The sequence below is a fragment of the Myodes glareolus genome, chromosome 4 (genome assembly GCF_982192425.1).
Source record: "Myodes glareolus chromosome 4, mMyoGla1.1, whole genome shotgun sequence".
NCBI classification, from domain to species: Eukaryota; Metazoa; Chordata; class Mammalia; order Rodentia; family Cricetidae; genus Myodes; species Myodes glareolus.
The window spans coordinates 4,802,045-4,825,343 of record NC_142029.1 but is presented as its reverse complement, the minus strand read 5'-3'; the positions used below and the strand labels follow the sequence as shown (position 1 = coordinate 4,825,343).

At 51.2% G+C, this 23,299-nt stretch overlaps 1 protein-coding gene across 6 annotated transcripts in view; it reads right to left on the bottom strand.

The window, feature by feature from the left end:
• Positions 1 to 23,299, bottom strand: part of Scn5a (sodium voltage-gated channel alpha subunit 5) — a 95,335-nt gene that overhangs the window by 39,962 nt on the left and 32,074 nt on the right. For 3 of the 6 annotated variants that reach the window (XM_087905154.1, XM_087905156.1, XM_087905158.1), the window contains exons 6-14: positions 20,926 to 21,017; positions 16,870 to 17,100; positions 15,289 to 15,352; positions 14,098 to 14,239; positions 13,459 to 13,656; positions 12,210 to 12,389; positions 11,333 to 11,704; positions 7,865 to 7,997; positions 6,727 to 6,965 (exon numbers count right to left, since the gene is read on the bottom strand). In XM_087905154.1, coding sequence (XP_087761280.1) covers positions 6,727 to 6,965; positions 7,865 to 7,997; positions 11,333 to 11,704; positions 12,210 to 12,389; positions 13,459 to 13,656; positions 14,098 to 14,239; positions 15,289 to 15,352; positions 16,870 to 17,100; positions 20,926 to 21,017 — 1,651 coding nt within the window. Of the gene's footprint in view, positions 1 to 6,726; positions 6,966 to 7,864; positions 7,998 to 11,332; positions 11,705 to 12,209; positions 12,390 to 13,458; positions 13,657 to 14,097; positions 14,240 to 15,288; positions 15,353 to 16,869; positions 17,101 to 20,702; positions 20,795 to 20,925; positions 21,018 to 23,299 lie in introns of all 6 variants that reach the window. The other 3 variants (XM_087905153.1, XM_087905155.1, XM_087905157.1) reach the window with 1 other exon arrangement.

Here is a 23,299-nt window from a genome sequence, read left to right as displayed (position 1 = left end):
AAACAAATGACCCTCTGGGGATCAGCACCATCTGTGGGACCTTGTTAAATATGGAATCTGGGGAGCCCTGGCTCTACTTAATCTTCATTCTGACTAGATACTGTTTTGGAGCACAGGCCAATCGTCCTTCATATACCCTGAAAACACCTAGAAGCCTCGAAATGGGAGAGGCCTGATCCTGCTTGGAGACCCTGGGCAGCTCAGATACAGGGGCTTTAAAAAAGTTTATTTTTAATTCTGTGTCTATGTGTGGGTACGTGCATGTAAGTGCAGGTGTCAATGGAGGCCAGGAGAGGGCGCTGCCTCTGGAGCTGGAGTTGCAGGCTAGTGTGAGCCACATGATATAGATGATGGTGATTAAACTCTGATCCTCTGTAAGAGCTGCAAATGTTTTTAACCTGTGAACCATCTCTACAGCCCCATAGAGGGGCTTTTGAATACTTCCCAGGCGACTCTGGCTAAACTTGAGAAGTGCCTGAACTTCGGTGGCAGACAGTCTTCTCTCTAGGATCACACCATGCATGCTAAAGCCATGAGAGTCCAGCTGATGATATGTGGTGTGCATAGAATGGCAGCCAGATGCGCGCGGAAAAAGCTCTAATGTCCAGGGATCCTAGTCCACTTTCACCATCTGAGCAGGTTCATATATGAAATGGGACAAAGTCACCCGAGAGTTAGGGAATGTGAAGTGGACGCTCCATGTGGAACCCCAAGAGAGCACGGTGGTTACTGCCAGCAGCAAGCACCCTAACTTCCGAGTGGGGCTGAGAGCACCTGACCTAGGCAAGGGCTGCTTCAGATCTGAAAAGCCCTGGATGTTCAGTGGGTTCTGAGGATGGCTTCCTACTTCCCTATCAGTGCTGATGGAGACAGTCCAGCAAGTGGGAGACTTCTGGGGAACCTTAAGCAGTGGGGCTTGGGGCTTGAGAGGTGATTCTACTGATAAAAGCACAGACTGCTTTTACTAAAAGAGTATTGAGTTCAATTCCCAGCACCCAAATGACAGCTCACAACTGGATGTAACACCAGGTCTGTGGATCTGACTCCCTCTTCTGGCCAACTTGGGAACTGCACACATGTGGTGCACATACAGACATAAAGGCAAAACTCTCATACACAAATGATAAAAATTTTTTTTTATAAGTTTTAAAGGGGGTTCATATAGCCCAGGCCAGTCTTGACCTCTTTTAGGAGACTAAACCTGAGCTTAACATGTGACACCGTGGCCCTTTTCCATGCTAACTAAAACAATCCAGTGTCCTTTTCTCTTGCTGTTGTTATTCTATGGCAGAGATGAGCCATGCAAGTTTAACCAATTCTCCACGACAGACAATGTCCTCTCTTAGAAAGACTGTCATAATGAAAACCGTTTTCTGGACATATTGCTTAGTTCTTTCCATCGGGTAGTTTTAGGCCTGGAATGGTGTCAACAGCCATTGTTAGGGATTCTGATATGGCTGACTGATCCTCAGAGACAGGTTTTAACCAACTCCGCGAGCGGTGTATGACAACGTTCTCCCTCTAACTGCTCATCCTGTTCCCAGCACACAGCTGGTTTATCAGCCATTCCATTATTTCTGTATTTCTTCTTTTGCCAAACCTGCTCTTCATAGCCTTTGCTAATTGTCCTATAATAGTGTTTGCCTATTATTGAATTGTATATAAATATACTTTTTAGACTAGAGATGCTACCTCCCAAGCTGCTATATGTACTGTTGATGTTCCTAGCTTGTCATTTATTTTTTATTTTTAAATTAAGGAATACTTTAGGAGTTGGGCATGATGGTGCATGTCTATAATCCCAGAACTGAGAGAGACAGAGGATCAGGAGTTTGAGGTCGTCCTCAGCTCTAGAGTAAGTTCAAGGCCTGCCATTACGAGCGTCTAGCCTACAGGAACCAGATAAAATAAACTCTCCCTTACGCTGCTGCTGGTCACGTGTTCTGTCACAGCCGCAGAAGAGTAACTCATAGACCCCCACCCTGCTTTTGGTCCAAGTGGTTTCCACAGCAACGGAGTGAAACCAGGACAGATGTTGACCATCTTTTCCCTTATTGATGTGTAAGGGTTTACTATGGCCTGAGTTCTGTGTCCTTCTAGAAGATGAGTGTGGTAATGTCAGTGTCTATAGTGTACTAGTGACTTCATTGGGTTTACACACAGTACCAAGCAAAGCGAGCAATCTTCTTTCATGATTTTTTAAAACTTTTCTTTTGTTATAGTTAAGTGGGTTCTTTTTAGGTATTGATATATATATAATTTATTTATTTAGGTTTTTTGAGACAGGGTTTCTCTGTAACTTTGGTTACAGCCTGTCCTGTAACTAGCTCTTGTAGACCAGGCTGGCCTTGTACTCACAGAGATCCGCCTCTGCCTCCCAAGTCCTGAGATTAAAGTTGTGCGCCACTACTGCCTGTCTTGAAATATATTTATTATCAACCCTACCTACATACGGCTATGGTTCTCTATCTGTCTGTCTGTCTGTCTATCATCTATCTGCCTACCTATCTATGCAATATATATACATACATATATATGTATGTATGTATGTATGTATGTATAAGCTCCAGAATGGGCACTCAAATTCACTGACCCCGAACAACAGCAACAATAAACCTTTACCTTAATCATACATCTTCCTGCTGACTAAAAGGTAGCTGAAGAATTTAAAGGCAATGTATTAGATTCTCTGTTCGAATCCATAATTTACTTTGGGGACTATTTAACTTGGCATTTGGGTTGCGCTCCCTCCTCATATACCTGATGAGCTCAACCCCGATGCCCTGGTCGATGGTTCAGAGCCACTCTTTTCCTTTGGAGTTAGTTATAGCAGATACTCAATATGCTGATTTGGAAGATGGATTCAATTATCGAAGAAGCAGGTGGAGGTACTACTGACACCGTCTTGTTCACTGACAGGCTGCCACTGAAGACTGGAATAAAGAAAGCAGCGTGCCCTGTTGTGTCCTGCAGCTCGGAGACATTGTGGATGGCTCCGATGCACAGTATAAAGTATCAGAAAAGTTTCTAGAACTTGTCGTGGACACATTCAAAATGCACAAAGCCCCAGTTCACCACACATGGGGAAACCATCACCTCTATAAACTTCAGTAGAGACTTTAGCGAACTCTAAACTTGACAGCAAGTATCTAGAAGACCAAACTGTGCAGCATCCTGAGACCATGCTGTCAGAGAACTCTTAGCTGATCACTTTGTACCAGTCCCTAACTCGGCAGCAGAATCCTGAGACCATGCCGTCAGAGAACTCTTAGCTGATCACTTTGTACTACTCCCTAACTGGGCAGCATCCTGAGACCATGCCGTCAGAGAACTCTTAGCTGATCACTTTGTACTACTCCCTAACTGGGCAGCATCCTGAGACCATGCCGTCAGAGAACTCTTAGCTGATCACTTTTTGCTTACTGATTTACATACTGTTACCAAGTCTCCAGTAGGGTTGCTTTATCCCCAATATTTCAGTCTTACAGCACTGACCTCATTAAGAGATATCATTTTTTTGTTTTTTTAATAATTTTTATTTTATTTACATTGGTGCTTTACCTGCATGTGTGTCTGTGTGAGGGTGTCTGATCTCAGAGTTAAAGACAATTTCTAGGTGCCATGTAGGAGCTGGGAATTGAACCTGCATCCTCTGGAAGAGCAGTCAGTGCTCTTAACCACTGGGCCATCTATCCAGAACCCATGTTTCTGGTTTTATAATATGTGGTAGAAAATCTGCCACCTTATTCTTTTTTTCTCAAGATTATCTATCTATCTATCTATCTATCTATCTATCTATCTATCTATCTATCCATCCATCCACCCACCTATCCACCCACCTACTATCCACCCACCTACCCATATACCCATTTATCATGTGTGTGTGTGTGCGTGTGTGTGTGTGTGTGTGTGTGTGTGTGTGTATGTATGTTTGTGTACATGCAAGTGTCTTCAGAGGCCAGGAGTCAGATATGAAACTGGAGCTTCAGACAGTAGTGGGGACAGAACCGTGTCCTTTGCAAGAGTAGTGAGTGCTCCTAAACACTGAGACATCTCTTCAGTCCCAGCCCCAATCTGCTGTATTATTAATTCTTTCATAATGGGAGACTTTTCAACCTATCTTCTCCAGATGCTGCCTTTGATTAGTAATGGGCCGAGCAGTTTCATCTCCCAGTTCTCTTCTATGGACTCTGTGTGTGGAGACACGCTTGGAGAGTCTGTCTCCAACCAAAATTACCTCCCTTGCTTATTTTGGTGATTTTGTGTCTTTACATTCATATTTAAACTACCTGGACTATATTAAGTAGAATGAAATAGAATTATTATTAAATTAATTAAATAGAATTAAATTCAAGAAAACCAAAGCCTTACATAGTAGCAATAAAGCTATCCAAACAGCACAAAGCATAGCTGTTATCAATAACCAAGCGACAGGTTTGGTACAACTGTCATTCAGTCACAAGTTAAGCTCAGCAAGGCCACTAAGACTCTATCACATCTGACTGTTGCCCAGTCCTACTTAGGAAAACTATGCTCCGCTTAAAGCTCACAACCACCACCTGATGGCCCCTTAACACCCACCATGCACCGTGAGAATCTGCATGCTGAGATATGCCAAAGACCACCCAATATCCCCAGCTGCACCATGAGACTCTGCATGCCGAGATGTACCAAAGACCACGCAATATTCCTGGCTGTACCACGAGACTCCGCATGCTGAGATGTTCCCTCCCCCTCAATTTGCAAGAAGGAAAGTACAAGAATAGCCAAATGGGCTCACATGATTAGAAAAATGTTGGGAAAAAGTCTGCAAATGACCACTTAAAGTTCTGGGTTTATAAAGCAGTAATGGAAGAAAATATCCACAGATTGCACTGCGTGTGAGGTCTACCTGTCTGTGTGAGCCACCCGAGCAGCTGGGTCTTAAAGACCCAGCTAGCGGCCTCCCCACTGGCCAGAGCAATGATCGCATGGGACTCTGGCCAGTCCTGCTTAGGACCTCTGGCACGGAGCTGGCTGTATTCACGTGTCAATACAGTAGATGAATACCTGATTTTACATCCACCGTGCCACCCCTCCTGCCTCAGTTTCTCCATCTGTACAATGAAGAGGCAGAACTTGATGTGGTTTCAAGAAAGTTATCCGAAGGAACCCAGACATCTTGACTTCTGGGGTCAGTTTCTTTAATAATACCATCAAGAAGCACAGCCCCCATCTCTGCCGAGGGCTTGTTCACACAGGATGGAGGAACGCAAGCTACAGACATTATCTTATTCGGCTTCATTAGCTTCCTACGAGGCTCACATTGTCTGATTCTTGCATTTATTAAATTCAGCAAATACTTATTGCGCCAATTACCAGGATTAAGTAATTTGCTTGAGGTATCTAGTTAGTAAGGGTTGAGTCAGAATTCAGATCTGGTTCTGCACATCCTTGATTGACTCACTGCATCCAGTTATCTGTTTGTCCATCTACCCACCGATACAGTCGGCGTCTGTTCATCTGCCCACTGACCCAGACGTCATCTTCTCGACCATCCACTGACCCTGATGTCATCTCTTCCCATCCACTGACCCTGACGCCATCTTCTCAACCATCCACTGACCCAGACGTCATCTCTGCCCATCCACTGACCCAGACGCCATCTTCTCAACCATCCACTGACCCTGACGCCATCTTCTCAACCATCCACTGACCCAGACGTCATCTCTCTCTCCTTCCACTGACCCTGACGTCATCTCTTCCCATCCACTGACCCAGATGTCATCTCTTCCCATCCACTGACCCTGACGTTATCTCTTCCCATCCACTGACCCTGACGTCATCTCTCATCCACTGACCCAGACTCCATCTCTTCCCATCCACTGACCCAGACTCCATCTCTTCCCATCCACTGACCCAGACTCCATCTCTCCCCATCCACTGACCCAGACGTCATCTCTCTCTCCATCCACTGACCCTGACGTCATCTCTCCCCATCCACTGACCCAGACGTCATCTCTCATCCACTGACCCAGACGTCATCTGTTTACCTGTCCACCCTTTTTTTCCTTTTCTATTTAAATACCTACCCATCCGCCTCCCACTCTCAAATCATCCACTTAACATCACCCACATATCCAATTATCTTTCTCTACCCCCGGCCTATTTAATTATCCATGCCTGTCTGTCATTCCACCATCTCTAATCATCTGTCCATCTTTCTGTCCTCCTTTCCTCTCACCATATTTAATTATCCATCTGTCCTTCCTTTGTAGTCTCCTCTCTAACCTTCCTCCCATCCATCCACCCATCTCTTTAGCCCTCACAACTTCTTTGCAATAACCCATTTCTATTCTTCCCTTCTTCCCCTACCCAGTCACTCATCCTTACTTTTCCCTTTCGACAACACCGATGCTCACCTGCGCAATCCTCTGCCACACAGCAGCCCCATCCTTCTGCACTCCCTCTCCATTTATTCACCATCGAGGCTCGTGTCTCTACACATCAGACACCCCTACTCACTTCGGTTTCGTAGCACGTGAGCACGCGGACAAATGCAAACCCTAGTCTCCCACTGCAAATCTATACATCTTTGCTTCCCTAAACCTGACTTTAAAACTTCCTCCTCCGAGAAGTCTTCCATGACTCACACCTTTGAAAGCCCGTGATCTTCAGAATCCCCTCCCCATGAAAGCCATGGCCTTCAGAGATCCCCTTTAAGAGTCAAGGGCGTGTGGTCCTTACCAGGTTTCCAACCTGAAGCATCTCCTCAAACTCGACTGTCATGTTGTAGTGCTCCAGAGCCATGAAGAGCGTGTTGAGCACAATGCACATGGTGATAGTGAGGTCAGCAAACGGGTCCATGACCACGAACTTCACCTTCTGCTTGATGGACATCCAGAGAGGGCAGCACTCCCAGATTAGATAGCGCTGGGCAAAGCGATTCCAGCACGGCGGACACTTACGGTGGGACTCCTCCAACTCTGAGGACAGTCAGGGAGTTAACGGGGTTTGTCGATCAAGTTGGCTGCATCTGGTGGCATTCTAGAAAGGTCTTGGGACTTGCATTGGGAAGATGGCGAGGTGTTAAATGACAGTGGTACGATGAGGGAAGGCTAGGGCAATGGGTGGCCTGTGTCTCAGTTCTTTACTCTGGAAATGTGGGAGGATAGGAAACTAAGATGGATAAGGGGAAAACAAGGGTATGACAGATTACGATGAATGCAGGTTCATGTAAGCCAATCGCCTCTCATAGATATAAGAAGGCTCAGAGCAGGACAGGCTGCAAAGGAGGGCAGGAAGCAGAATAGCTAACTTCTGATGTGTGGGTACATGGGACAGACTGGGATGGGGTACTGGGATAGGCTATAAAACATATGCATATACACCTGGGATGTACACACAAAACAGGGGACCCAGTCTGGCTTGGAAGGTGAGTGGAGTTGCCTAGTGTGGGACCAGCGAAGATGGATGCAATATGGCCGTACTAGTCTACGTGGACACAACAACGGCCGAGAACAGGCTAGAACAGGAAGGGCATGCAGGACTCAGGCTGGTTCTTGACAGACTGGGGTATGCTTGGGAGAGGGGTGGGTGAGATGGAGAAGGGCTGGGACAGTCCAGAATGGACGTGGGAACACCTAGAAAAGAAGGAGCAGAACGAGAGAAGAACCCGAAGAACAGGCACGAACGTTCATAGCTGGACAGACATCTGTCTCGGAGAGGTACGGGGTCTGAGGGTGGGGCAGACACAAGACACGTCTAGGGGAGGTCGGGGGCCTGGGGGTGGGGGCAGACAGAAGAAGACATGTCTGGGGTAGGCTAGTATGGAGGTAAGGTTGCTGGGAACATGGGGGAGGTTTTGGACACCAGGGACACTGACCTTCCAGGGCGCTAGTGAGGACACTGACAGCACTGAGCGCCCGCTGCCGTGCTCCGGGCTCCTCAAAGCCATCTGCACATGGAGCTTGCGGGGTCAGCATCTGGGGCCCACCTGGCTCCTCTGATGGCGTGGTCTGCATGCAACCAGGAGACATGCATCAGCCTGGGAGGGGCTCAGGCTGGCCAGGACTCAAGAAGGCACAGCAGAAGTCTTGTTCTTGTGTTCTTTCAATTTTAAAACGGCATTTATTTATTTATTTATTTATTTATGTGGATATTTGTTGACTTATTTATGTGGATAGGTGCACATATGAAGGTCCCGATCCTTCTGCCCTTACTTCTCAAGTGCTGCTGGGGATAACAGGTGTGTACCACCATGTCTACCTCATGCTGTGCCGGGGATCAAACCCAGGGCTTTGTGCATGCCAGGCACACACTCTAGCCACTGTTACCATGGAACTACATCACAGCCCCAAGGATGGAGGTCTTGATGGGATCCTGAATGCTGGACTTGGAGAACCAGCCCTACTCCAGCTAACAACTCCCAGATCCTTGTTCCTCCGTCCGCCATCATCTCCTTCCGTGTTCCCAGTGTACATATGCCATATGGGCCCTGCCAGTGCCAGAGGCTGCCACAGAGCACACACACACATGATCTTAATTAAAGTTCGCTGGAGTTAAAGGTAGAAGAAAGCTGGGGAAAAAAACCCTAACATACACTAGGTTGACATTCATAGAAACTCAAAAACAGCATGGTGCTTAGTTGAGGCTGGTGGCAGACCATGTCCCTCGGAGGAAGTGTGACTGTACCTACTCAGGAAACATTAATTTTTAATGATTATCATTTTATGTGTATAAGTGTTTTGTCTGCATGTGTGTGCCTGTGCACTGTGTGTGTCTGGTGCCTATGAACACTAGAAGAGTGTTGGAGACCCTGGACCTGGAGTTACACAGTTGTGAGCCTCCACACAGTTGCTGGAACTCATGCGGAAGAGCAGTCGGTGCTCATGACCACTGGGCCACCTCTCTCTTCAACTGCTAGAGGTTTTCAAATGGTCCTGAGAATCCTCGTCTTGGGATTTACCTTCATAAATACTTTCACACGCACACGAAAACTGCAGAGAAATGATGTTCATTGCAGCACCGTTCCTAATACCAAAACTAAACAACCAGCCACTAGGAAGATTATTACAATCAATCATGGCCACAGACCAACCCTGACCTCTGATACAGACAACAACGACAAGCTGACCTGGGTACATGCACTCCCATGCGAACATCTCCAAGACGAAGAGTTAGACAGACGTAAAAGCAAGACAAAGATCCGGAGGATAAATGCCCCGCTGTTAAAGCGCTAACACGTGTGGAAAGGGACACACAGGTCCCTGCTCACTCTATGAACTTTTGCATAGAGTTGCCTTCCAACAACCGCTTGCTTGCAAGGAGAAGGACGCTGGCAGCAGAGCTGCGGGCTGTCTGAGGGCAGCAGCTGGCAGGCAGGCAGGCACTCTCTGGGCTCATCCAGAGCCACTTTGACCCGGAGAGGGCTCCTCCTGCCTCCCTATGCCGCCTGGATCACTATGTACCCAACATCGGGCTCTGTTTGCAGACTAGAAAGGGGCTCACTGGGGACCAGCTAGGAGTGGGGAAGGCACTCCCAGGGGCTTCTGCCTGCTAATCCCTTTGACTTTTCAAATGTCTCCATCTTGGTCGCTAATTCCTTTAACCTTACAAACGACTCCGTCTTGGCCTGATAATCCCTTTAAAGTTACAAATGGGCCCTGCAGAAGTGAGAATGGGTGAAGTCAGAGTTCCCGGTAATGAAGTGTGTGAACTTGGATTCCTCCCGACATGTGCAGCACAATGAGATGATTTTCTCCCTAATGGGATTAGGAAATTCTATTAGTGCTCCTGGCTGCTGAGCTCTGCCTGCCTGAGGCTGGGGCTCCAGAGCCCAGGGCCTGCCCAGCTCAGAGCTCCTGGAAGCCAGATACCCTGCTCTCCAGGTGATGAATCCTGAAGGTCACCCGCCTCCGGGTCCTGAAGTTCCTCCCCTTCACTTCCTATATGAGACTCGGATGCTTGGCAACGTATCCCAGAAGCCTTTGCTCACTCACGTCAACAACACACAGGAACAGTGACATGCTCACGAGGAGAGATCTGGCCTAAGCCCTGGATCTGTTTCAATTCTCTTGGTCCTACCACCTGCTGACGTACATGCTAAGTCTTATTTCCACTTTGCAGGAAATTGAGGCTACAGATGGTTAACCATATAAAGTCCCACAGCTAGTGGCCACGTGCCCCACCCCACCCCCATCTCCACTGTCCTGACCAAGATTCCTCAGACAGCCGCTGTCCTCTGTCCTGGACATGTGTGAGAAACCCTTCACTTTCCTGAGTGGGCTCTTCAGGCACTGTGTGGAGTGACAGGGGGGAGCATGACTCCTGCGGCCAACTGGGCCGTCACCAGTGTGCCACTGACAGGCCTCTCATGACTAGTACCTTGCTGACAATGGCTCTAAACATTTGCTTCCTCTGTTGGGAGTCATCACTGACCTCACGGTGCCACAACCAGACAGGCTCTTCCCCAGGCTGTTTGCACCTTTGCTGTCTGTGACATACTTTGGGATCGATAGCAGGGCACGATGACATTTTAACTGTGTCAACCATGTCCTATATGCCTTTAATCCTGTCCACCACGAGCCATTTTCATATTCCCAATGGTCCCAAGATGGGTATTTTCACCCACTACACAGATGAGACACCTGAGGTGCGGAGGAGTGAAAAGACGTGTTAACAGCCATCCCGCTGGCAAGCTGCAATCTGGAATCCAAACCCAAGTTAATGTCCTGGGCTTGGGCACTAACCACTCAGTGCACCAGCCCTCCCCGCTGTAGAAGGCAGCCTGGCTCCTCTTCTACTCTTAAGTGCCTCCTAGCAAGGCAGCTGGGAGCTCCTCTCTCCTTTCCCTCCTCTCCACACTTCACAACCTTGGCTGGCCCTGAGTTACCAGATAGCAAAGCGCTAGTCAGTGCCTATTTCTTACTCACTGAACAGCTGCCGTCTAGAGTCCTCTGAGTGCCCCCTTGCCACCTAGCCCCGATTGCTTGTTCCAGACCCACAAATCCAGAAGGCACCCAAAACAGCGCATGGTCTCTGGGACACTGGTCTAGGTCTATTGTGGCATCCAGGAACTGATGCTCCATCAAGTGTGAAATATCCCACTCCCTCCTCACTACATCACCCTATGGGTTTACATACAGTTTTCTTTCTTCCCTCTCTCCTTCCATCCCCCTCTAACTTGTCTACCTGCCTGTTGGCATGGAAACTATGTGGGGAGAGATGTTCTAGGAGTGGAGCACACAGTAGGTGTTTTATCAACATTTAGAGCATAGGTCTGGAACCTGTACTCATCACCAGTCTGGGAGACAAATCTGGGCTGATGCCTGTAGGCCAGGGGTGGGCTCACCGTGTCTGGGGGCCGGTCCAGCACCATAGGGCGGAGAAGGTGGCTCCCTGGGGAGGTGGCCTCTGCATCACCTGTCCCCAACAAAGAAACTACCCCATTGCAGTCCACGGTGCTGTTTCTTTTGCCATTGAGGACATGACCAGGAGCTGAGGCTCCAGGGCTGGGCTGTCCCTGGGCACTGGGACGGCGCAGAGGCCAGGGCACCAGCAGCGAGGTGCGGTGGCTCTCGCTCTCCCCCGCGGTGCTGTTCTCATCGTCTGCAAAATCCGCCTCGGAGCCCTGGTCCCGTCTTCGAAAGGTGAAGATGCTCCCTCGGCTGGAGCGGGCCTTCATGGATGTCCGGCTAAGTCCATGGGCAAGGCTGAGTCGATTCTGAGGGCACAGGGAGGGCGCTGTAACCCATGTGGCTCTGCCTACACTTCCGCCTAATTCTCAGGCTGTCAGCGCTGCTCAGATTCTCAGGATGCTGATGTTTCTGCTGGCGGCAGCAGGTGGACTAAGTGGGCGCTTGGGAGGGGTGGGGGTGTCTTCTGCATTGCCAGTGTCTCTACGGACTTCATGTCTGTATCTCTGGGCCTGAAGGTGGGACTAGACTAGGCAGCAAGAGGTAGGACCAGCACTAGGAGCCCCTATCACCCCACACCACAGCCCCACCCCCCAGTCCTGGCCCCCATACTTGAGCACTAGCTCCAGGAAGGAGGCGTCATTGACAGGCAGACCCAGCCTGGCTCTCCTCTACTTTAAGAATGACTGTAGGAAACTAGAGGGCTGGGAGGGGTTCAATGGTGCCTTTCTTGGAGGTCAAGCTTGGGGCTGTGACCATGTCAGGGGCCCACCGTGATGGACGTTGCAAGGGCCAGAACCAAATCGGGATTACCAATGCTCTGGGGCCATCTTCCGAGTCCGATTTGGGGAGCCGGTCATCCCCACCATCCTCTGTCCCGGAAGACAGCCGTTTCCTCCGCTTGCTCCTTCTCTCATGGCTGGTGACTGGGGCCAACGGGGACATCTCCAAGGAGCTACGGGACACAGTATCCACACCCCTGATAGTGAGAGCCTGGGGAAAGACGGAAGGAAGAGTGTTTTGGCCATGGAGAAGCCTAGGGTAGCTGCAGGCTTAGGCGAGCCATGGATCTCTCAGTGTCTTGGTGGCCCCATCAGTAAGCAGACTCCCACACTTGACTCAGATGGGGGATGCTGTGGAGGTCATCCCAGGGAGACCCAAGATGCCCTGAGAAAGATCAAGAACCAGGAAGGGAGAGCAAGTACCTAAGTAAGAGCATGGGCAGTTGAGCAAGGGGTGTTTGTTGGTGAACGGAGGAAGTAGCAGAATAAAATGGCAGGGGATCTTCTAGAAGGTTCTAGGAGGTCACTGGAGGCAGCAGGCACACACAGAGGCCACAAATGTCCTTTTCTTGAATTCTGTCCTCTCTGAGTGAGCTTGTGTGTGTACAGGTCAGAGGTCAGAGGTGAGCCTCGAGTACTATCCACGGGGGCCATCCACTTTTTTGTTTGTTTGTTTGTTTTTGTTTTTGTTTTTGAGTTATCTCTCACTGGGACCTGGGACTCACTGATTTAGTCTAGGCTAGCTGCCAGTGAGCCCCAGGGGTCTGCCCATCTCCACCTCCCCAGTGGTAGGGTTACAGTCACACAACTACTTTTTGATGGAGGTTCTGGGGACTGGATTCAGATCCTTACGCTTGTGTGGCAAGCACTTACACAACTGAGCCATTTCCCCAGCCCTTTCATCTTGGTTTCCAGCTGCTTCCGACAGCTGCCACGGGGGAAGCTGAATGTGGGGAGCCAGGGCAGAATGGCCAGTGCTCAAGTGTCCAGCCTTGTACTTTATTCATGAATCACCAGAAAGAATCCTTGGACTAAACCACGTGGACGTGGACCTTGTACCAGGCATGTGCAGTGCCCACAGAGGCCATATTCACTGAGAAGCCATCCACGCACCCAGCTCGCACTAACCCTCTACCTAGAAAACGTGGTGGTCATAGGGAACAATTTTACCCAGTATACACCACACTAACAGGACTACCTTGCCCAGGTCTTTCACCCAGAATGCACCATTTGCTGACCTTACCCAGCATGCACCACCCCTCTGGGCACTGCTCACTCACCTCGTGTTCTTTCTTGAGCATCTCCATGGCCTCCTGGAAGCGCTTCTCCTTCTCCTCCGTCTCAGCGATGGTGGCTTGGTTTTGTTCCTCATAGGCCATGGCCACCACAGCCAGGATCAAGTTCACCAGGTAGAAGGAGCCCAGAAATATGACGAGCATGAAGAAAATCATGTAGATCTTCCCCGCGGACCTCAGGGTCTGGAGGAGCAAGGAGACACAAGTCACCCTCACGGAGGCTCCTTCTGGGTTACGGCATTTCTAAGGCACTTGTCTGGCTACGCCAGTGGTCTATGTCCTACAGCCCGCAGGTGGAGAAAAGTATGTCCCACCTGTGGTAGGGCATGTGTGAGCCCACAGCAGAGAGCCCCGCTTAGAAGGAGATAGGTAGTTCACATAATGGGGAGGATGTTGTATCTAAAGAGAGTGTTACATCATCCAGGGTGGAGGAATATCTCATCCACAGAGTGGAGCATCCTCTGTAAGGACTGGAACTTAGTCTCCAGCCTCCAGCTCTCTCCTTTGTCCCCTCTGGAACTCACACCAATGGAAAGCCACTGGGAATGTTCCTGGCTAGTCATTTGTGTAGCCTGACCTGGAGGCCATGTCCAGCTCCCTCCGTCAGCCCAGGCACCCATGCACCTGCTGGTAGAGGCGTTCCCAGCAGTCCTGTGTCATCAGGCGGAAGAGAGCCAGGAAGGCCCAGGCGAAGGAGTCGAAGCTGGTGTAGCCGTGGTCTGGGTTTTCGCCTGCCTTCAGGCACCGGTAGCCCTCAGGACACGTCCTGTAACCAGACATACACTGTACCATGCTGTGAGGGGCCCTGGCTCATTTCCTTGGGCAGCCCAGCCTGTGTCCAGCTGCTGAGGCTGGGTCACCAACAGTGTTAGGCTTCTGGAGCCTGTGCCCAGGATCTTGTTCATGGTGGGCCAGGTTGCCATCTTCCTCTCTCCAGGACCGACTGGAAATCTCTAAGGCCCACACGATACACCCTTCCTGGTGGCTGCTGATGTTGCTGCTGCCTCCTCCCAGGGAGGAAGTGCAAGTCCCTTCCTTGGCCTGTCCACTCCATGGGGAGCTGAACACAGTGGGAGCCTCAAAGGCAGAGGAGGACCAACAAGGTTTGGCTAAGTGTAGGCAGAGGTAGGATCACTTGGTGAAGGGCTGGACAGGGTTACATCTGGAAAAGTGCCTGTTTAACACAATTCACACACACACACACACACACACACACACACACACACAGACACAGAACTACGGTAGGAGAAATTTGTCAAGTGCCAGGATATTCCTAAGGGCTGCTATGTCTCACACCCCAGACATCTCTCCCATGGCGGATGGAGACAGCAAACACGAGCCCAGGGCCTCACACAAGAAGCAATCCCTCCCATGATGAGACTGAACCCTTGCCCTGTCCCAGACTGCCATGCACACCCTAAAAATTGTACCTGGAGACAGGAAATGTCAAGGCACCATAGTCAGGCTGCAGGCTCGTGTTCTGTTTGGCCTTGAACAAGCCCAGCTGCTAGACTGAGCCCACACTCACCCCTGAAGGGTGGCAGAGCTGAGATGGAGGCCAGGTCTAGTTAGGATACTGCACGGTACCCTGGGTGATACCTTATCCCAGCCCATCTTTAGGGCTCTCCTGCTCCTCCCTTCAGATCCGTCCCTGGGCTTTCTTTACCAGCTATCTCCTGTCGCAGGGGAGGGGTATGGAAGCTTCCAGGGTTCCAGCCAGCAATGAAGACTAGGGAAGGTGCCGCTGTCTGGGGTGTCAACAGATGCAGCGGCTGGGAAAGTGCCAAAAGCTGCCGCGAGAGGCGTCCTACCTACCCGGCGTCGGAGCTGTTCCCACACAGTAACACATCAGAGGTGCCATTCTTGAGCAGATAATTGTCTGCAAGGAAAAGCCTGGATGTGAGCGGCACGGGTAACCCCGCCTCTGGGTGCCTGCCTTACACTGGGTTTTGGGAAAGTCATCCTTGCCAGACACTTTCCTTCCCTGTCTTGTCATGGACCTAACCCCTGTGCCTGGCCAGGACTCAGTGGCCCTGGCTGCTTCTCTGGACTCATCCTATTCTTTCTGCCACGCCCCTGCCAGGGTCTCATACACCCCTGAAAACACAGGAAGCCCCAGGCAGAGCTCAGCTGTCCCTATAGGCAGCTTCCGCACCCTGCTGGAAGGGCACCACTCAAGGGGGCAGCCAGGGCCAAGAGAGGCCCTGAGCCAGGAGGCAAGGGTCTGGGCAGAGCTCCAACTTGGCTGCTGTGTCACTGTGTGACCCACTGCCACACCACAAACTGGAGGAAGAGATGCCTGCCGATCACCATGGCAACACTGTGTTCAGATGGAGCTGGGTCCAGAGCAGGTAACACATAGGACACCTGCCCTGGTCATCTCTCCATCGGTCACCATGAACCACCTCTGTCTTGGGAAACATTTATCTAAGCGTGGGCCTGACCACTAACATTAGAGTCCAGGAATGGGTCGGGCTATAGCCAGCTACACTCGACTCAAAAGCAGGCCAGGGCCTGTAGGCTGTTTTCTGGAACCTTCCAGGTGATTCTGGCACATGCTGAAGTTTGGAACCATTCATTTCTGCAAGGCCACAGACTGGGCCATACCCACTTCAGTGACTCAGCCTTCAGCCTGCTCCTTTTCCAGTGGGCGATAGTGTTTGTATGCAAGAGGCCCCCACTTTACAAGAGCTCTCTGCATCCTTGAGGCCTGGCATCTACCTTTGATTTAGATGAACGGGGCTTACGGAAGGAGGTGGCACCCAGGAGCCTGGAGAGGCTGAAAGGAAGGGTGCACACAACCACACAGGTCAGGTCACAGCCTTCTCGAAGGGTCCCGGGGTGTGTGCACACTGGAGTAACAGCCTGGACACTTGGCAAGGGCACTGAGTCGAAAGCTCTTAACCAAGCATGGTGCCACTCAGGCCTCACAGGGGTCCAGGGACGTTGGTCTCCTCACCACTGTCAAACCTGGACTCAGCCTGAGTCCAAACCATGTAGGTGTGTGTGCATGTGTACGTGTACGCACACACGCATGCTCTTGAGTGTCAGGTGTCTTCCTTAATTGTTTCCCATTTTTCTAATTTTTTGAGACACGGCCTTTTCGTGAACCTGGAGCTTGCTGGTTTGGAGAGTCTGGCTGACCAGCGAGTCTCAGGGACTCTCCTGCCCCCACCTCTCCAGTGCTGGGATTACAGGTGCTCACTATCACAGGTGGCTTTTTAAGTCAGGTGTGGGAGTCGACCCCTGGCCTGCTTCTGACCTCCAGCTGGCTCAAGCCCCAGCTGTGGCTAGGTGGTCCTGAAGGCCAGCCTACCCACTGGTGAAGCCTAGGTGGAAGATGTCCAGTTTTGATGGCCTCCCAGCACCCTCTCCAAAGGCACAGTGAGTCCATACCTGGGTCATTGAGGTAGAGGTCCAAAGAGTCCCAGACCTGGTCATTGGACACCACAGAGCCATTGGTGCCATTGAGCTCAGTGAAGTTACGCACACACTTGTGCCTCAGGTTGCCCATGAAAAGCTGCAGGCCGATGAGGGCGAAGACACTGAGGCAGAAGACAGTGAGGACCATCACATCAGCCAGCTTCTTCACAGACTGGATCAGGGCTCCCACGATTGTCTTCAGGCCTGGGAGAGTGAGGCAGGGTCACCCACAGACACTCTGTTTTATGGTTCCCAGGTAGAGGCTGGGCCCATAGAAGGGCACTGAGCCTCCCGAGTCCTGCATTGAACAGGGCTGGGGACAGGGAGGGTGACCACAGTCAGGGACATAGTGAAGGTAGCTTTCTGGGTCTTGAAGACCAGTGATCACCTTTTACAGCTGAGTCCCTTCCTGGCTGCCCTCACTTTACAAGGGCAAGGCAAAGCCCAGCTTTGTATTTTTGGAGGGGCTAGAAGCTTTTTATTCTCCACCAGTCCAGTATAGGAAATGGTGTGTCCTAAGGACCCCACTATGGCTGGCCCCAAAGCGGACCAGGTCTGGCTCTTTTAACATAGCCCACAGCAAAGGAGGCTGAGGCCCAGACCCATTTTGAGGCAATGCAGGGGCCTCAGTCTGACCTGGAAATGGTAGCCACAGCTGCTCCTGGTAGGGGGTCTTCCTGCTCTACTGCTGGGGCCAGCTGTCTTGGAGGATTTCATGCAGGGAATTGCAATGATTCAAAGGAAACTAGGGAAGCCAGGGTCTGGCTTGGGCTGGGGCTGATTAGTGGATCGGGTGGATACAGGGCTTTGGGGGAAGATCTGGCAGGGTGGGGTGGTGGGATGATGCTATGGGTTTGGAGCCATCTTTGGGGAAGGTTGCAGGCAGGGGCGAGGTTGAGTTATACCCCTTTTCTTCATCTGCCCTGACCCCTGGGGTCCTCCCCATCACTCCCATTTCCCCAAAGCAGAGTGACTGTGATCTGTTAGTCGCACGGTCCAGCTCCCTGCAGAAGCGCCAGTGCCATACAGCAGAGTGATAAAAAAAAAAAAAAAGCAGTGTGTACACACCCCTCTGACCCTCGGCTACTGTCCTAGGGCAAGTGTGCAGAGTGTCAGGAGCAAGGGGCTCCCCTGCCAATGGCAGGGCCCTGCCCCCATCCCCGCCCCCCAAAGCGGTCAGATCTCAGGTTAAGCTCCATCCATCCATCGTCTAGCCTGTTACAGTGTTAGGAGCACCTGTGACTACTGTGTCCATGGCCCAGAGATGGAGAAGCAGCGATGGGCAGACAAGAGAGGGAAGGGGGCAGCCTCCCCACAACAACGCCATCACTGTTGCCTGCCCAGGGCTCTGGCACTTGGCACTCTATGGAAATCATCCTGGCACATGTTGGCAACTGCCCAGTGGGTGGGAGAGGGGGAAGGCACCACGGGTCCTTTACAGTGCAGAACTCCGAGGACCTACTGGGAGACACATGTGTGGGTCTAGTCCTCTAGCTTGGAGACTGCTTTATTTCAGGGGTACATGTCAGGGATGGTGGCTGTAGCTTGGATGCCCACCTTGGACTGTACCTCAACAGTCAGGCTAAAGAATCTTGGGGCCAAAATAATCTATGCAAGGCCAGGAAAGCAATCCTGCTCTGGCCTGCGGAGACAGCAGCAAAGGTCCCCCACTCCTTAAAGCCTTCCCTCATGGCGAAGACACAGTTCACTTAAGTCAAGAACGGATTCAAGCACATTGCAGGAGTTTGGAGTCTGCCCACTCTGACTTCACTCCTGTGTTATGAGAGGAGACAGAGACCCAGAGAACTCGAGATTCTTAGGAGGCAGCCCCCGGGACTCCCGTAGGCAGCATTCCAACAGGCTGTGAGCGAACACCATTTCCTCCAGACCCTTTGGTGGCTGCTTTATTCGGCCCTGCCTAGGGGCTGGCAGCTTCAAACGGCTTGTTAATATTTACCTTCACCTTGTGCCTTTCTATAGTACTAGGGAATCCAACTCTGGGGTCTTTTGATACCCTAAGCAAACCTTCTGCACGTATCTGTATCCCCAGTTCTTTTATTTATTTTAAATTTTTGATTCAAGGTCCTGGTCTGGCTTTGACCTCATTCTGTAGCTACGGAAGGCCTTGTCTTCCATCTCAGTCTCCCAGGAGGCGGAAACTGCAGACCTAGACTCAGCTGGTGACACTTGCTTTCATGGGAGCTCCTGAGGGACTTCCCAGTCACGGCAGGGATCTGGGACTCTACTGCAGACACCGGGAAGGTGTGGCTCTCCCTGTGCACACACTAAGTGGGTTCAGAGGCCAGGAGAGACATTCGAAGACTTAGTCTAAACACAAGATGATCAGGAGCTATGCTTGTAAGATTACTAACCCATGACTCTGGACTCCTGAGGCCTCGAGGCTAACAACGGGCCTGGGAGTCAACAGCATTGTTCTCTAGGAGTAGAGGCGATCATTGGTCCAGAGAGTTCTTCAACTCTGAGCACCTACGGATGTCTTCCTCTCTTGCTCCACACCTTATTTTTTCAGGGTCTCTTATGGAACCTGAAGTTTGCCATTTCTGTTGGACTGGCTGACTAGTGACTCCCCAATACCCGCCCACCTTGCCTCCCCAGACTGAGATCGCGGGCACATGCCATCATGACTGCCTTCTTAAATGTGGCTTCTGGGGGTCAAACCCAGGTCTTCAAGGTTGTGCAATAAGCACTTTGCCCACTGAACCATCTCCCCAGCTACCTTATTAAAAAGTCCTTGCCCAGTTCTGAGGACAGTGTATTTACAGGGGCTCCTAGGTTCGGGTCACTGTTCCTCCAGAACAAGCCCTTAAAAACTGCTTGAGCTTGCTGGGCAGTGGTGGCATACTCCTTTAATCCCAGCACTTGGGAGGCAAAGACAGGAGGATCTCTGTGAGTTCAAGGCCAGTCTTGTCTACAAAGTGAGTTCCAGAACAGGCTTCAAAGCTACAGAGAAACCCTGTCTAGAAAAAAACAAAGCAAAACAACCCCTCCCCCCGCCAGACAATCAAAGAACCAAAAACCTCAACAAAACCAAAAGCTGCTTGAACTCATGCTAAGCTGGGAAGAGTGAAGTAAAATGGGGAAGTAAGCGGTCTTAGGGGTCAGGGTGTGCAGGGTATCCCCTTTTTAGCACCACCAGTCCTGCACACAAATGGGCTTCCAGGTACTTTCCTGCGTGGGTAAGTGGAATGGGCTTAGATATCCTGGGGAGAGTTGCCAACATCTGTCAAGGAGGATTTCTTGCTGAGGCTACCATGCACGGTTTGCTACACCTCTACTGCGCCATGCAGTGAGGGCTGGTAGACGCCAAGGCCCGATGATGCCTGTCGACAGAGTACACTTCGTGTCAAGATGAGGGCCGAGGCTTCGGGGACACGACGCTGGGATCTGGCACTCAGTCACAAAAGACCACTAGGGGTATGCCAAGTTCTCTCCAACACAATTCTTTTTAGCTTCCCATAAAGCACGTCCCAGCTTTCCATGAGGAGAGCAGCTGGGCTCAGTTTGGAGAAACAATTGAGTATTTTGAGAAGAACAGGGGATCAGCCCCATCTTGTCCTAGGTTGTTCTGCACTCCTGGTATCTGAGAGTGGGCTTAGCTGGGACGGACAGCCCAGAGCCCATTCTGAGGTTCCAGGGCAATTCTTCTACCACCCCGACCTCTGGGAAAGGTATTCTGGTGACAGGCACATCTGAAGGGCCTTCCCGGGGGCAGCCATGGCTCCCCGGGTGCCTGGAAAGACCAAGGCGTGTCCCTCCAGCCTTGGCGTTTAACCTGTTGTTTTCACCTGAAATGACTGATATAGTTTTCAGGGCCCGGAGGACTCGGAAGGTGCGTAAGGCAGAGACATTGCCCAGGTCCACAAATTCAGTTGTGTATCTGTAACAAGGGAGATTCACACACGACACAGTGACAGCAACACCAACAGGAGACACGGTCAGAGGAGGAGGGGGTGGGAAACAAAGAGAGAGTCACTTGTGGCTGAGGTTGGTAGGCAACCCTGCTCTTACCTGGAATGACCGAAATAGTTTTCAGAGCTCTCAGGACTCTGAAAGTTCGCAGAGCCGACAAATTGCCTAGCCTTATATTTTCTGATACATACCTGTGGGACCAAACCAGTTATCGCAAGTTACAAAGCGGAGAGCAGTGTGCCCACCCTCCCCTCCCCCTTCTTCTGCAGTGTGCCCACCCCTCCCCCTCTCCTGGTCCCACAGCGGGGGCGGGGGTGTGTGTGTGTGAGGTGGCAGGCTTGGGTCCTCCCCTGGCTTTTCCCCTAGTCATGAGAGCTCAGCCCAGGCGTCTGAAGGATGCTCAAGGCAAGCTCCCAGATGGCTTTCTCCATGATGGCCCCAAGATCAATTGGTGCTAGGAGGCAACTACTCTGGGGACATAAAACTTCACGGCCAGGTCTGAGGCTGAGGATGCACGAGTGTGCAGAGGGCAGGGGCTCCAGGAGGCAACACCGAAGGACGTGGGCTCGTTATGGTCACCAGGGTTTCTCTAACTTTCAACATCTGCCGTCACCCTGTGCTTAACCAACTCCGATGCCCCCCAGTGAGGCCACTTGCTCTTCCTAACCATAGATCTCTCTATGCAGGGAATGAATAGGGACTGTGATATCACAAGAAATGGCAAGAGCATCCACGGGGGAAACCATTCCTGAGACAGAGGTGTCAGAAGAGGGAAGGGAGGCTGTCTCCATAGGCTCTGTCTTGTATGGGTCTGAAGGGTGCTTGGCAGGGCTGAGCGGCTTTGAGACTCCCATCTTGAACCTGGACAGTGGTTCATTTCTGATCTCTAGAGGCATAGGAGGCACCTGTCTGCATAAGGCAGGGATCTGCCCAAGCAGGACATGAGGCCATGCATGCACTGGGCAGATCACATGACCACAAAGAGATTGGAGAGGTGAATGCACGGTACGTGACCAAGGCCATAGGGACGGTGGCAAATGACCTGTGATATTTAACCAAAGGCCTCGCATCCAGGGCATCTGACATTTAACTGAAGGTATCTGATGTTTAACAAAGGATGTCAAACTCGGGGTGTCTGATGTTTAACCAAGTGTGTCTAGCCCAGGTGTCTGGGTGGTGTCAGGCCAGGTCGCCAGCCCTGCAGGGCTTGGTGAGCGTCTAGTCTATTCACCCCACCCAACAGTCCAGACCTCCAGAATTCACATTTCTGAGCTCCTCCCGAGCTGTTGGTGTCTACAGGTAAGGCTGTGAAGAGACTCCAGCTTGGCCTAGCTCTGTTCACTATTGGGATCCATCATGCGGACGTGTCTGCTCCCTTCTTCCGGCTCCCAAGAGGTCTTTCCTGTGGCATGGCTGCCATTCCACTCTCCAGTCTGGTTTCAGTTTACAAAATTCCAACGATCCTGTCATCCACGGGGGAGAGGAGATCACCTCCCTCCTTCTGGCCCATATACACAATGGTTAAATTGATACAGACTCTTCCTCTTGTAGCTGTAGAATTCCTCCCTTCTCCCGGATAGTTCAGATCCCCCAAACCTCTGTCCCCATTTCCCTTCTCTGGTCTCTGTCCAGACTGCCACAGGGCTGTGACGTTGAGCCTGAAATACTGCTGACGTCGTCTTTCCGTGGAAGATGTGGCTCAGATGATCAAGAAACTGGTCCCCATCGCTGGTGTCCTGTGCTGCCAGCTCCCCTCCCTCCCCTCCGTGCTTTCGAGGCTGGGTCTCCTGGTTACAGGGAGTAAACAGAGCAAGTGTACAAGGCAGAGAGGGGGCCGACCACCTTGCTTTCATCCTTCTACCTCTGAAAGGCCTGGTTTGTCTGCTGATGTCTCAGGGAAGGCCCTGCCTTCTCTGCCTTCAAGAATCCAAGAAGACAGTGCTGCAGTGAGTGTTGAGTACGAATGAGCCAGGATGCCCGGGTGATAAAGACAGGCTGGTGACAGCATAGGGGTGCACAGCTGAACCCCTGGTAGGCTCGCCACCACAATATGGCTGGAAACGAAACTGCTGGTGAATCAGCCTGGGGTCAGAGAGAGTCTTGAAGGAGGAACCAGAGCTGAGTGAGGGGCAGGTGTGTCTGCGACCATGGTGGGACACGGTGGCTACTGGCTGATTTCACTCTACCTAGATAGAATTTGGCTACCTCCCACCAAAGACCAGTTTCCACTAAGGCTTCTCTTGGAGCTCCCAAATGTGGCAGAACAAGGGAGACCCTTTCATACCAGACAGCCGGCTTCGTAAGTGATGTGGATAGAATGGGTAAGGGATGGGCAGAACTCTCCCCCAAGTCAATCAGCCTCTTGGCTAGCTAAGTGGCTGGCAGCTGGGTAAGAGACGGACCTGACACAGAAAGAGCAGAGGGTGGCGTGTGAGAATTCTGCACTGTCATATAGGAGGCTTGCTGGGGGCTG